The 13,361-nt window shown below is 43.4% G+C and overlaps 1 protein-coding gene across 1 annotated transcript in view; it reads left to right on the top strand.

The window, feature by feature from the left end:
• The first annotated feature begins 10,873 nt into the window (after nucleotides 1–10,873).
• The window catches only part of ITM2B (integral membrane protein 2B), a 28,307-nt gene continuing 25,819 nt past the window's right edge, over nucleotides 10,874–13,361 (top strand). The window contains exon 1 of the mRNA XM_055335673.1: nucleotides 10,874–11,064. Within this exon, the coding sequence (XP_055191648.1) occupies nucleotides 10,948–11,064 (117 nt within the window). The 5' untranslated portion in view covers nucleotides 10,874–10,947. The remainder of the gene's footprint in view (nucleotides 11,065–13,361) is intronic.

The raw sequence follows: 13,361 nt of genomic DNA, 5'->3' as shown, positions 1-13,361 counted from the left end.
AGCCTGCTTCTCCCTCTGCCTGTATCTCTGCCCCTCTTTCTGTCTCTCATGAATAAATAAATAAAATCTTAAAAAAAAAAAAGAATACACTTTCAGTTATCATTTTAGAACCATACCTCTTGGGGGCACCTGGAGCTCTTTTCTTCTTCCAAACCTGACCTCGGGGCACCATTACAAGTCATCACACTGCAGATGATATAAAGAAAACCACCCCCCAATATCCTTTAATGCCTATGTTATCAGCCACATTGAGTAATTTCTCAAGAAGTCTCAATATTATGGAGGCCAGCAGGCATTTCCACTCACTGCCCCGACAGTTCCATATAGGTTGATCCCTAAGGACCTGGCCATTTCTCAAACTCTCTGACCTATCAGAAGACGATAGCTTTGTGGGGTCCTGTGTGATGACAGCGGGGTTCCCAGATGTAGTAGTAGAAGCCAACCCTGGTATCTACTATAAAACCAGAAGGCTGTTCTGGAAGGGCCCTGACGGTGGGAAAGTGAGTTGCCTTCGGACCCAGAAGAGGATCCTGCTAAGATCTTAAGATTGTCCCTAAATCAAGTTGGCTTTAATTATCTAGTTAAGAAGAATATGAGAACACTCTAGTTTCAGTAAAACCGAGCTGAACAAAACACCCTCCCTCTAAAATGCCAAGGGAATGAGGCCTACACATGGAATGCCGCTGTACAGGTAAGGTGTGTCATTTCTCTGCTCGCAGAGATTCCCGTTTGACAGGGTATCTTTGTGTGTAGGTTACTTTAGAACCAGCTGGGGGGCCCCCACCCCGGGCACTGGAGACGCAAGGACTTCATGGTTTCTCCATCACTGTTGTTTTGTTTTGTTTTGTTTTGTTTTTTTGTTTTAAAGTTCCTTTCTTGGTTTTGTTTTGTTTTTAAAACCAGGAAAGTAGCCTGCCCTTCCAAGGCCATTAGCTCCTCTCCTGTCTCTTCTTTTGACAACCATATTGTTTTGTCTTGTTTTCCTTTAACCTAGGAAAAAAGGCAACCACAAACGTAATGTTTATCCTTCAAAATAGCAGCTGAAAAAGGCACAGGATGTGTGAGACTAAATACGCTCTTTGGGTTTCCTCTCCTCTTTTCGTGCGACTTTCCTCAGGTTCCTCCCAGAGGGAGCCTGCTATAAGTGACATCCTTCTGGTTGGCCTGGGAGGGGACTGTTGCCCCAGTGAGAGCAGCGTCACCTTAGGGACATAACCTGGTCTGTTCTGTGCCTGTGGGCCTGGACTTCACTGCAGCTGAGCTGTGATTCTCCGCTGCGTCGTCTTCTTCACCAATGTCAGGACTTCACGTGGATTAGTCTTCCCTTTCTCCTTGTTTGTTTGAGAATAATTATGGATCATGGATCCCAGTGCTTCTGAAATACTGGCTTTCCTGGGGAACTCCATAAGAACAACTCCTTGGAAATCTGTCTTCAACCAACTGAGCTGTTTCCTTTCTTTTTTTGGGTGCATTCCATAAGACCACAGGGTTTATGCGTTCAAACTCCTGCCTCCCAGAACTGCGTGTTCTTAATGACATGTGTCCTTTCCACTTCTCATTTGCTACACCCTCTTTGTTCATACTCTCTCCCTTTATTTGTAGGTCTTTGCACAGTCTTCCTGCAACCACCCACCTACTTGCTATTGCTTAGGGACTTTTCTCACCCCCATTATTTTGGATGTGAATTTTATAAAGTGTATAGGAACTGTGGCAAGCGGTTTTTCAAAAAACTGAATTGAACTGAGTCGATAAATGCCATTTAGGCTCCTTGCCTGCAGAAGTGTTTGCTTCTGTTACACGTCTCTAATCCTTCATAAAATTAACTCCGATCTCTTAGAATGATGGTCATGTTCTCTCTTGATCATGACGATAATGCAGTGTGGTCTTATGCCTCCAAAGTATCATCGTTCTCTTGTCAGGATATAATTAATTCACTTACAGAAAGAAATGAGGTTCAAAGTTTAGAAATTGACTAATGCAAAGCAAGGAAAAACTGGTTGTGGTGTTTCTGGAGAAGCATGTTCCATGGGTAGTTTGACCCACGGCGCTGAAAGATGAGGCATTGAGAGAGTCTCGAAGAACAAATGGTCCCCATCTGAGTAGTACATAGCCACACGGAGGTATCTCCGTTCCTTTTATCCCTTTTTTTTTTTTTTTTTTTTTTTTTTTAAGTAGGCTCCATGTCCAAAACAGGGGCTTGAACCCAAGACCCTGAGATGAAGAGCTCAGTGCTCTACTACTGAACCAGCCTGGTGCTCCGATCACCCCTCCCCCCTTTGGTGACTTAAGGACCTTTACCTGAGACTATACACTCCTTTAGGAAAGTTCCTAAGTGTATGGGTATTTCCAGAGTGACTAGAGATTTTTGTTTCTTTTCTAATGCCTGGAGGTTTATCTGCAGCTCTATATGGTTTTGTCTTTTCAGGGAATGTCTACCTACATTTGTTCCTGCAGTTCTTCTATGCCAGAAACTGCCCCTGACTGAGTACTTAGAAAGGGGAAGAGATGGTCTTTTTTTTTATTTCTTTGCTGTTTTCACTGAGGAAACCAGAGGCAGACCACTTCCTTGGTTTGTCTTTTAGCATCTTATCAGATTTTCTTTTATAATATTTTCTCTCTCCTTGTGGTCTCTTAGCGCAAATGTCAGTTAAACTATTTCTGGCTCAGGTCAGGTAGTTTCTCACGATGGATTTTCTAGGCCTTTTATGCAGTGTGATCAACCAGCCCCGAAGAATATCCTAAGGAGAAACTTCTGTGTTTAGTATACCTAAGATGCCTGAATTTCCCCTGGCCTTCGAAATGTATGTCCTGAATCAGCTCTTATTTTATCTGTCTGAAACATCCTTTAAGGGAAATTACAAAAATAAAAAAAGAGGTTTTTACATAAATATTTGGATCTTGGTTCTCTGGAGTTTTAATAAATCAAACCTTTCTCCCCCTTTGCTTAAAATAAGCCAGAGGAAAACTAGATGAAAGATTACACAGAAACCGTCTCTTTAGATGCTGTCTGCCTCAGAGTACAAACAATTTTTCTCTTGGGTATAAGTCCTCTCTGTTATGCAATGATTCAAAGCATAACAGAAGAAAGTGGATTATACCAAATACGAAGTAAAAATCCAACTAGATTTCTCCAGCTATGGTGGGCTTATTTGCATTTCATATATATATATATTTTTTTTTTTTTTTCAAGCCAGTTAAAGTCTGGGACTCAGGCTGATTTGTCCAGTATAGATTGGGGTATAAATAATTCCTTTTGCATCTGAGTGCTTTGTAGGGGGCAGTCTATAACAGGGAGCTTCTTTTCTTATTTTTATTTTTTGGAAGATTTCTTTATTTATTCATGAGAGACACACAGAGAGAGGCAGAGACATAGGCAGAGGGAGAAGCAGGCTCCCTGCAGGGAGTCCGATGTGGGACTCTATCCTGGGACCCCGGGATCACTTGAGCCCAAGGCAGACGCTCAACCACTCAGCCACCCAGGCGTCTAACAGGGAGGCTCCTAAACACATTTCTTTAAGGCCTCTTTTTGTCCCTGGTGTGGGTCACCCAGCACAATGCACTCCTCACACTTCTATCTCACCTAGAGCTCCCTTGGTTCTAAGTTCCTGATGTGCTTTACCATAATCACCTCACTGAAGAGATATGTTCAATAGTCTTTTCTTCGGCATCAAAATCATCTTAATTTTTTTTTTTTTAATAGAGCCTACTGGGGCAGAAGAAGAAACCAGCTCATTTCACCAGCCCAATGATCTTGCAGTTATTACCAAATTGAAGAAACATAGCTCTCAAGTCCGGGCCCTACCCCTGCTTGCCCTAGGGTGCAGTGGCATGAAGTCTGATCCAGGTGACACAGGTTAACTGTGTCAGTCAGTTCTGAGGGTTGCTTTTCCCAGGTCTTTGTGTCTACTAAGGGTGAGGACTACAGAGGACAGCTTTAGATAGGCATAGACTGTCATGTTGATCTAGGACTTATCTCTGAGTAATAGAGGAAACAGCCTCCTCATCAATATCTACAGCTTGAAAATCATCTACACTGGAAGCCGCCTAGAAGTCACAAAGACTCAGTGTGGAAAAAATAAGCCCTTACTGTTTCTGGGCTGCTAATTATGCTGCTTTATGAATGATTTTCTTGTTTAGTAGCTATTGCCAGATGCAGTGTATCTTGGGGTTCTAAGGTGGAAAGGTCACTGTAGTGATCTTTGACCACAGTTCCACTGCCCACAGTCCTGCAGGAGACCAGAATCATTCAGCTTTTTCTTTGATTTTCGAATATTTTTGTTTAATGATCATAAGGAAAATAATTTCATAGTGGCCTTTAAAAATAAGTCTGTCTAAATGAGCATGACCTTCCCATTAGACTGAATTGCGATCTGTTCTTGGACGAGGCAGAAAAAGAACTATCTGAACTTCTTGAAGTTTTTTTCCACGACTGTGATTCTATTACCTAGAACATTGTTTGAACACAAGGCAAAGTCCTCTGGCTATTAAGGCTGAAAACGTGAGACTTCACATTTATAGCTTTCAGAAATCTAAGTGTCCCAAGCCAGCCACATTTGTTTTTTGATTTCCTGCCCGGCACTATTTCTTTTTTTTTTTTCTATTTTGACTTAGATTTAAATTCCACATATATTTTTAAAAAATTGCACATATGTCTTAGATGCTATGAGTATGATAAAATATAAGGTATAATATACAAATATATTTAGAGATGTGGAATATCAAACTCTGATTAGACTATCTCACTCATTATCATAAAGGTTCTAGACAAAATAATTTTAAAAAATTATTTAGCAGTTAAGTTTACAAAATATTTCTGGGAGACCACGTATTTTGCCATATGTTCTACTAATGAATGCAGTTACACTTTATAAACAGTATTTTGAGAGTTAGGATTAAGTGATATTATTTTCCCTTTTTGTTTTTAAATTTAAATTCAATTAATTAACATACAGTGTATTATTGGTTTCACAGGTAGAGATCAGTGATTGATCAATCTTATAGAGCATCCAGGGCTCAAGCTATCATGTGCCTTCCTCCTTAATGCCCATTTCCCAGTTACCTCATCCACTTACTCCAACAACCCTCAGTTTGTTTCCTATGATTAAGAGTCTTTTATGGTTTGTCTCCCTCTCTGATTGTGGTCTTGTTTGTGGTATTTTCTTTATTTCATTAAAGTGTCACAAAGTTAAATAATTCACCAGAATCCACATAAAGTTAGCATTGTTTTTGTCTCTGCTGTGGGGAAAAGATTAAAAAATAAGGAAAACAATTTTAGGGATCTCATAGAGACTTTTAATTAGATCCTGGGGTAACTGATACTTTTTTTTTGTTTTTTAAGATTTTATTTATTTATCCATAAGAGACACAGCAGAGATCAGAGAGAGAGGCAGGCTCCATGCAGGGAGAAGTAGGCTCCATGCAGGGAGCCCATGCAGGACTTGATCCCAGGACTCAACGATGTGCCCTGGGCTGAAGGCAGGTGCCAAACTGCTGAGCCACCCAGGGATCCCCTGTTGTTGTTTTTTTAAATCAGTGTTAAATGGAGTTGGCCTTCAGGTGCTTTTTCTATGTGGTCTACTATATGTGTCAGGTTTATCTCATTTTAGGAAAGTGCACCAAAAAAAAAAAAAAATGGAATTAATGGTCTAGAGGTATTCCTGGGTGGCTCAGCGGTTTGGTGCCTGCCTTTGGCCCAGGGCGCGATCCTGGAGACCCGGGATCGAATCCCACGTCGGGCTCCCGGTGCATGGAGCCTGCTTCTGCCTCTGCCTGTGTCTCTGCCTCTCTCTCTCTCTGTGTGTGACTATCATAAATAAATAAAAATTTTTTAAAAAATGGTCTAGAAATTTAATCAAGCATTTAAGAAACCCACTAAAAGAAATTTCTTAGTATTAACTTCATATTCCTCTTCTGTTATAACAAAATGGGATTAAAAATGGCAAAGTACTGTTTTCTCTGTATTAATTAAAATAGTAATTTTGGTAAAGATAGAAAGAGGGCAAATTTCTATACTGAATGCCGGTCAGAATGGGGTGGAGAGAGCACTGGGGACCTAAGTCTGGCTTGGTGACAAAGGGCCTTGAAGTTTAGATTATACACATACACGCAGTGTGAGCGCGGCAGCGGTGGGGGGTGCGGGGGTGGGGGAGGGTTGTAGATCATATGTGCAGTCATGACAGAAATGTCGGTGCCTCTTCCCGCAATGCATGTTGCCAAAATAGTGATTATGATCACAGCAACGTTCCTATGCCATTTGCCTGGAAGTCCTAGCCTTCCTGGATGGAGCCCAGTATGACACTTGGTAAGATTTCACTGCAATAGGGCAGATTTTTTATGATATTTAACCAGCCTTTGTGCATATTTCTTTTACCTTACTTGACTTAGACCCACACAAATTCTCTATTATATGTTCTTAGTGATGTTGGTTTGTACAGTCTCCCTTCTAACATATGAGTACTAGAAATGTATCTATTTATCCTCATTAAAAAAAAGCAATTTAAAGAGGGAAGCTGTTTCCATGGCCTGCAAACTTCTGTCTGGTGTTTCCTTCTTTCTCATTCACTCAGAGTGCCAATCAATCTTTACAGTGCAATAAATTTTTTTTGATATTTGATTTTTTTGATTGATTCATGGGAGACACACACAGAGAGGCGGAGACACAGGCAGAGGGAGAAGCACGCTCCGTGTGGGGAGCCCTATGTGGGACTCAATCCCAGGACCCCAGGGTCAAGCCCTGAGCTGAAGGCAGATGCTCAATCACAAGCCACCCAGGCGTCCCTACAGTGCAACCTTTTTGGTTTTGTTTTGTTTTGTTTGAACAGGCTATTTGCAGAAACTTTCAGCTATTCCCTCAGAAAAAAAATTCCACGCTACTCATTGTAACAGAACTTAGAGATTTATGTCTCCATCCTCCCCATGCCGTTGTTAGGCCCCACGCTACTCAGCATGTACCATCCGCTGGAGGCCCTTGGCCCAGGCCTCTCTGTGGGTCTTGGTGTCCTTGCTCATGCTTTATCCTTCACTCAGGCTGTTCTCCCTCTCCCTTTCTCTGCAGCCAAATCTTTTCCATCTCTCCAACCAAAATCCTGTCTCCTCTATGAAACGTCACCAGGCCACTCCAGGTCATTCTAGACTTCAATGTCATAGTATGAACAGTTGGCTTATTTGAGTATTACTGGTAAATATGAGGCATGGTGAAGCTTAAGCAAGACTAGGGTTCAGGTCCTTTGAGGGGATTCTGCTCATTGCACCGTCTCTGAATCTTTCTGCCATTTTTCTCCCCCCCCCTTTTTTTTTGACTTGTTTTTCTCATCTTTTCTCTCTTTTTTTCTCCATCTCTTTGAAATGTGAAGAGACATATCTCAAGCATGGCTGTTCTTGGAGAGCCATGCTTTGGAGGAGGCAAGCTAATAGCAACTGGAAGATGGTGGAGTGTATCCAGTCTTTCCACCATCAAATTGAAACAACAACAAAAATCCCAAATGCCACAATCTATCAAATCAAGAGAACTGCATTTATTATTAAGACAATTCCCAAAGGCATATTACAACCTGAGATTCTGAGAGGAAAAGAACCCCAAACCCTGAAAAACTAATTAAGCCAGTTGATCAAGGAAAATAATAATATGGTGTAAAATAAATTAGTTGAAAAACATATATGGTATTGAGGTAGGGAGGCAGTTAAACAATTTCAGTTGTGCTTTTTTTTTTTTTTTTTAAATTCATTTATTTATTCATGAGAGACAGAGAGAGAGGCAGAGAACAGGCAGAGGGAGAGTCCTGGTCCCTGTGGGGAGCCCGATGCAGAACACGATCCCAGGACTCTGGGATCAGGACCTGAGCCCAAGGCAGACGCTCAACCACTGAGCCACCCAGGCGTCCCTCCGTTGTGCTTTAAAGCAAGCCGTAAGTGGGGCTTTCTTCTTGTCTCTCTGTTGGCCATCATCATCATCATCATCCCCTGCGATCATCATTCTCCAATTCGACAGTCATTATCATTATCAACATCTCCATCCCAGATACTAAGCTAAATTTGAGAGATAAGAAATTTAGAAACAATAAACATATTCAAAGTTATGGAGAGAAGAACAATGCTTGCTTAAATCTGAAGAGAGGCAAGATGAAGCCTTCACCATTGCCTGGAATAAGTACTTCTTAAATAAAAGCTGAGACAGCTACAAGATGCCTAGCCACAGCCAAACATTGGGTTAAGAGATAAAGTATCAAGAGCACATTTCAAAGGGCACACTGAGTGATGTTGTTTTGCCGAGGGCCCCAAATTTGCAAAAATTCCAATCCTCCCGCTAAATCTGAAAGAGAATGAATTCAAAGTTATGGAGATGCAAACAACCTTAAAAAAAAAAATCCACCTCCAAGCACATTATACAAATCTAAGTGATCTAAGATTCTTGACTTGAATTCTCTGATTCCGTTTTGTCTTCCCTCTTGGTTAAACAGAAAAAGACATGCTGACATCAAGGTGAAACGTAAAGCAAGGGATCACTTCTAAAATACTTTCCTTACTCTTCCAAAATCACTGTGAAAAAGAAAAAAAAAGGCCCCGTAGAACCTAGTGCATTCAGTAGTTAATGGTAACCTATCAGTGTGTTTTTAACTTTCTTTTGTTGAGTCATCAACTCTACTCCTCCCCCACTCCTTCCAGGGTCAACAGGCAACCTTTTATTAAATCACGGGACGTGCATTTGCTATGTTTGGTCTTGATCCAGTTTCTTTATTATCTGAGCTGTTGTGGTACACTACACTGTTTTGTAGACACACCAGATAAAATGGGGAAACAAAACCAGGAGACTATTCCCAGACTGTTTGCCAACTGATTTTAAACTGTTGCTGGATACTGGTATGCAAAATAATGAATGGTCTTTTATCCCCAAGTCTTGTAGACTAGAAATGATTCCGTCAAATGTCTTCATTCTTCCTCTGCCTTAGTTTCCTGATTTGTTTAATAGTGTCCAAAATGTTGTTTTCTTCCCTAATTCCACGTACTGCAAATGCCTCGGATATTTTTCCATCGTAGCAAAAAGAGAAGCAGGAAGGATACATGTATAATCACTTATAATTCTCCAGATCTTGTTTTCAGAATTCCTTAGTTCTCAAGTGTAGTGTCTCGGGAAATGTATGAAACTATGCCGGTTCACAAAGTAAACCTTACAGAGTTGATCCCCCAGGACAAGTGAGGCCCAGGGACTTTTAAGAAGTTGCTGCAAGACCTATGGCTAGCTGGGGTGGGAACTCACTGGAACTGGAATTCAACTTTTGCCATTCTCAACTGAACACTTAACTTTCACTGAAATTCCAGAATGCCTAGGTCTGGATCGGTTTCCCTCGCAGTCCAGGATGGCCTTTGGAAACATGATCGTAAAGATATGAAGATCTTGAACAATCTCACAGGCATTTCAGGTCTGATTCTACGGAGTCTAAGACCGAACCTCTTCCTTGAGCTGAGACACATTTCCAAGGACCTCAGCCTCAACCTACTTTCTTCACGATTGACCCTGGTCAGAGTTGACACAGATGAAACATTCTAGATATATCCGTATCTCCGGTTGGACCAGGACAGAGTGGGGTGGAAGGGTACAAGATCAACCATCTGTCCAAAGGGCTCCACAATCATTAACCCGGTGAGAGCGCGGGCCAGTATCCTCTCTCACAGTAAGGTTAAGTAAAATCTTTTCAAAACATGATTTTGCTTAATCCTTCGTTTTTAATTTTGCATAAAACGACTAAAGATTCATCATAGAGTACCTTGCCTTTGAATCACACATCAGCCCGGTGTGCACATGGGGTTTTGCTCAAATCTGCACAAGAGGGGAACATTTTGGTTTAGGAATGTGGGATGTGCAAAACACAAATCTGCTAAAAGCCTGCCTCCAAACTGCTCTGGGAGTAGGCAGGGAAGGTATGGACCTGCTGAAGGAAGGCGAGCAGACAGGCTAGTCTGAGCGAGGTAACGCCCTTGGGTGAGGTCCCAGGAAGATAAAATAAGTCTGATAACAAAGATAGAGCTGCTTTTATAAAAAACAATCTTTAAGAGATTTTATTTATTCATGAGATACAGAGAGAGAGAGAAGAGGCAGAGACAGAAGCAGGCTCCATGCAGGGAGCCCGACGTGGGACTCGATCCCGGGTCTCCAGGGTCACGCCCAGGGCCCAAGGCAGATGCTCAACCCGAGCCCCGCAGGCGTCCACAAGGACAGAACATTTTAAACGTTTCTGCGCTCCACTGGGCCGGTTCCACAACACGGAAAGGAAGCGGAAGTGTGGACGCCCACAGATTCCAGTCTTCAGGCTTGCGGTGGGGGCGGCCAGCAGGGAGGGCCGGCCTCACCCGCCGCGCGCCGCAAACCCAGCAAACTTCACCTGATTTTGTCAGAAACTTGCAACACTGAGCCCCCAGGTGCAACTGGCTGCAAGCGAACTCAGAACCAGAAAATCCAGGCCCGCCCGCACCCGAGTAGGGCCCGCCCCGCCCCGCCCCGGCGCGACCCTGCGTGGGACCCTGGGGCGAGGCGCAGTCCCGCGCGGAGCCGGGTCCCGGACCCCCACGGCTCTCCGCCCGCCGGCCCGGCCCCGCCCCTCCCCGAGGCCCCGCCCCCTCCGCGCCCCGCCCGCCAACCCCGTCCCTCCTGCGGCCCGGCCCCGCCCCCCGGCCCTCCGCTCGCCGGCCCCGCCCCCTCCGCGGCCCCGCCCCCGGGGTGCGAGCCGTCCCCGCCCTCGCCCGGGAGCTGCGAGGCTGCGGGAGCGGTGCCGCAGTCGCCGCCTCAGCCGCCGCGGAGCCGCTCGTCCGTCCCGAGCCGCCGCCGCCGCCGCCGCCGCCGCCGCCGAGCCGCTGCCGGAGCCCGGCCGAGGAGGCTGCCGCCGGAGCCCGCCGCCCGCCGCCCGCCGCCCGCGCCCGCGCCCGCCGCCCCCCGAGGGCGCCCCAGGCCGCGCCATGGTGAAGGTGACGTTCAACTCGGCTCTGGCCCAGAAGGAGGCCAAGAAGGACCAGCCCAAGTGCGGCGAGGAGGCGCTCATCATCCCCCCCGACGCCGTCGCGGTGGACTGCAAGGTCCGCGGGCCGGGCCGGGCCGGGCCGGGCGGGGGCGGGGGCGGGGGGCCGGGCGCCGCTCCTCCCCCTCCTCCTCCTCCTTCCCCCTCCTCCTCCCCCTCCCCCTCCCCCGCGGGGCCGTCGGCTGCGGCGGGAGGCGCGTGTGCGCCCGCGGGGCCTCGTTCCGCCTGGACGCGCCCCCGCCCGCGGCGCCGACCCCGCGGCCTGGGGCGGCTGACGTCACCCGGCGCCGCCTGCGCTGGTCCCGGGCGGGGGCGGCGCCGGCTCCTCCACCTGCGTCTCCGCGGCCCCGGGGCGGCGGGCGGGACCTGCCGGGAGGGACCTGCGGGGCGGGGCGGGGCGGGGCGGGGCGGCGCGAGCGCGGGGCGGGGGCTGCCGGGGGCCTCCCTTGCCGTTGCTGTTAGTGTGAGCATTAGCATCATTGAATCCCTGAGTATCATTGATTAAATCCTTTGTCGTAAAATTCTCCATTATTATTATTATTAAGTCCTTTGTTATTATTGAATCTTACTTTATTATAATGACATTCTTTTAAGAATTCTTATTATAAAATCCTCCTTTATTATAAAACCCTCTTTTGCTACTGTTATTATAAAATCTTCCTTTATTATTAATATTATAAAACCCTCCTTTACTACTATTATAAAATCTTTATTATTATTATTAAATCCTTTGTTATTATAAAATTCTCCATTATAAAATTCTCCTTTATTATTATTATTAAATCCTTTGTTATTAAAACTTCCTTTATTATTATAAAATTCTTTTAAAAATTCTTATTATAAAATCCTCCTTTATTATCATAAAACCCTCCTTTGCTACTGTTATTATAAAATCTTCCTTTATTATTAATGTTATAAAACCCTCCTTTACTATTATAAAATCTTCCTTTATTATTACTACAAAATCCTTTATTATTATAACATCCTTTTTAAAATTTTTTCCTTTTTAAAATTTTCATTATAAAATCCTCCTTTATTAATTATTATAAAACCCCCCTTTATTATTATAACATCCTTCTTTTTAAAATTTTTTATTATAAAATCCTCATTAATTACAAACCCTCCTTTATTACTGTTATTATAAAATCCTCCTTTATTATTAATTATAAAATCCTTTATTATTAAAAGTTCTTTATTATTATAAAATCCTCCTTTATTTTACTTTTATTTATTTATTTTACAAAATCCCTCTTTTAGTCCTTATTTATTTTACAAAATCCCCCTTTTAGTCCTTCCTTCTTTCCTTCCTTATTTAAAAAGATTCCCCCTTTTAGTCCTAATTTATTTAGTTACTTAACAAGATTCCCCCTTTTAGTCCTAATATATTTATTTACTTAACAAGACTCCCCCTTTTAGCCCTAATGAAAAATCAGGAGCGGAGCTAGAACCGTGCTAACTTTCAGCGGATTCCTGCAATGATCTATTTAGAACAAGCTTGTGATGGGCTCAGGAGTTACAAAGGAAAGCCCCACAGCCTATTTTCCACGAGATCTTCTGGAGGCCGCGCAAATTCAACCCTGTAGAAATTAACTGTGGGAGTTATTTAGGTTGCACGACTTTGTTTTTTCCTCAGTGTTTCTCAAGACCTGTTAATCGGTAGGGTGAACTTAGCTTTAGCTTCAAAAAAACCCAGTCGTGTGCAGGTGGGAGTAAGAAGTGTAATTTTTTAAAAATACAGTTTAATGAAAATTCCTGTTGAAAGATGTGGCAGTAATATTCTATTAAAAATTTTGAGATGGTGATGTTACCCTGGATGTGCCTGTGCTTTTTTTTTTTTTTTTTTGGGGGAAATGTTCTTAAAAACATCAGGGGTTGATTTTTAAATGCCTTTCCTTGAAATAGGAACAGTGAAAAAAAATTAAAAAATAAAAAAAAAGAAGAGAAATAGGAACAGTGAGCTGATTCCCTAAAAAGATTAAGAGTTTTGGTACTGGTACTGTTTTTCTGAATCCATTGCAAACAGTCTCGGTTTTAAAAGAAAATGTTTGGAATGCACAGAGGGATAATTCCAGTAGCAAATTATTATCTTAGCTCTATGTTTATCTAACATTCATTGGACCTAAAATAGATTGTCAAGTGCCCTGTCATAACAGTCACAGATACATAATAGAGATTTTAATCTTATTATATATCTTTTTAAAATCCTGTAAATAAATATAATTCCTCCCCTTTAAAAAGAGAGAGAGAGAGAGAGGGAGAAAGCATCGGATGATGTCACTCCAGAGGGCTTTTCTCTTTTCTCCGTATTGAAGGAGATTTGGAACTCGGGATAAAAGTCAGAATTAATTTGCTAGA

This window comes from Nyctereutes procyonoides, unplaced genomic scaffold (assembly GCF_905146905.1).
Source record: "Nyctereutes procyonoides isolate TBG_1078 unplaced genomic scaffold, NYPRO_anot_genome, whole genome shotgun sequence".
NCBI classification, from domain to species: Eukaryota; Metazoa; Chordata; class Mammalia; order Carnivora; family Canidae; genus Nyctereutes; species Nyctereutes procyonoides.
This window is presented reverse-complemented; position numbering and strand designations above follow the sequence as displayed.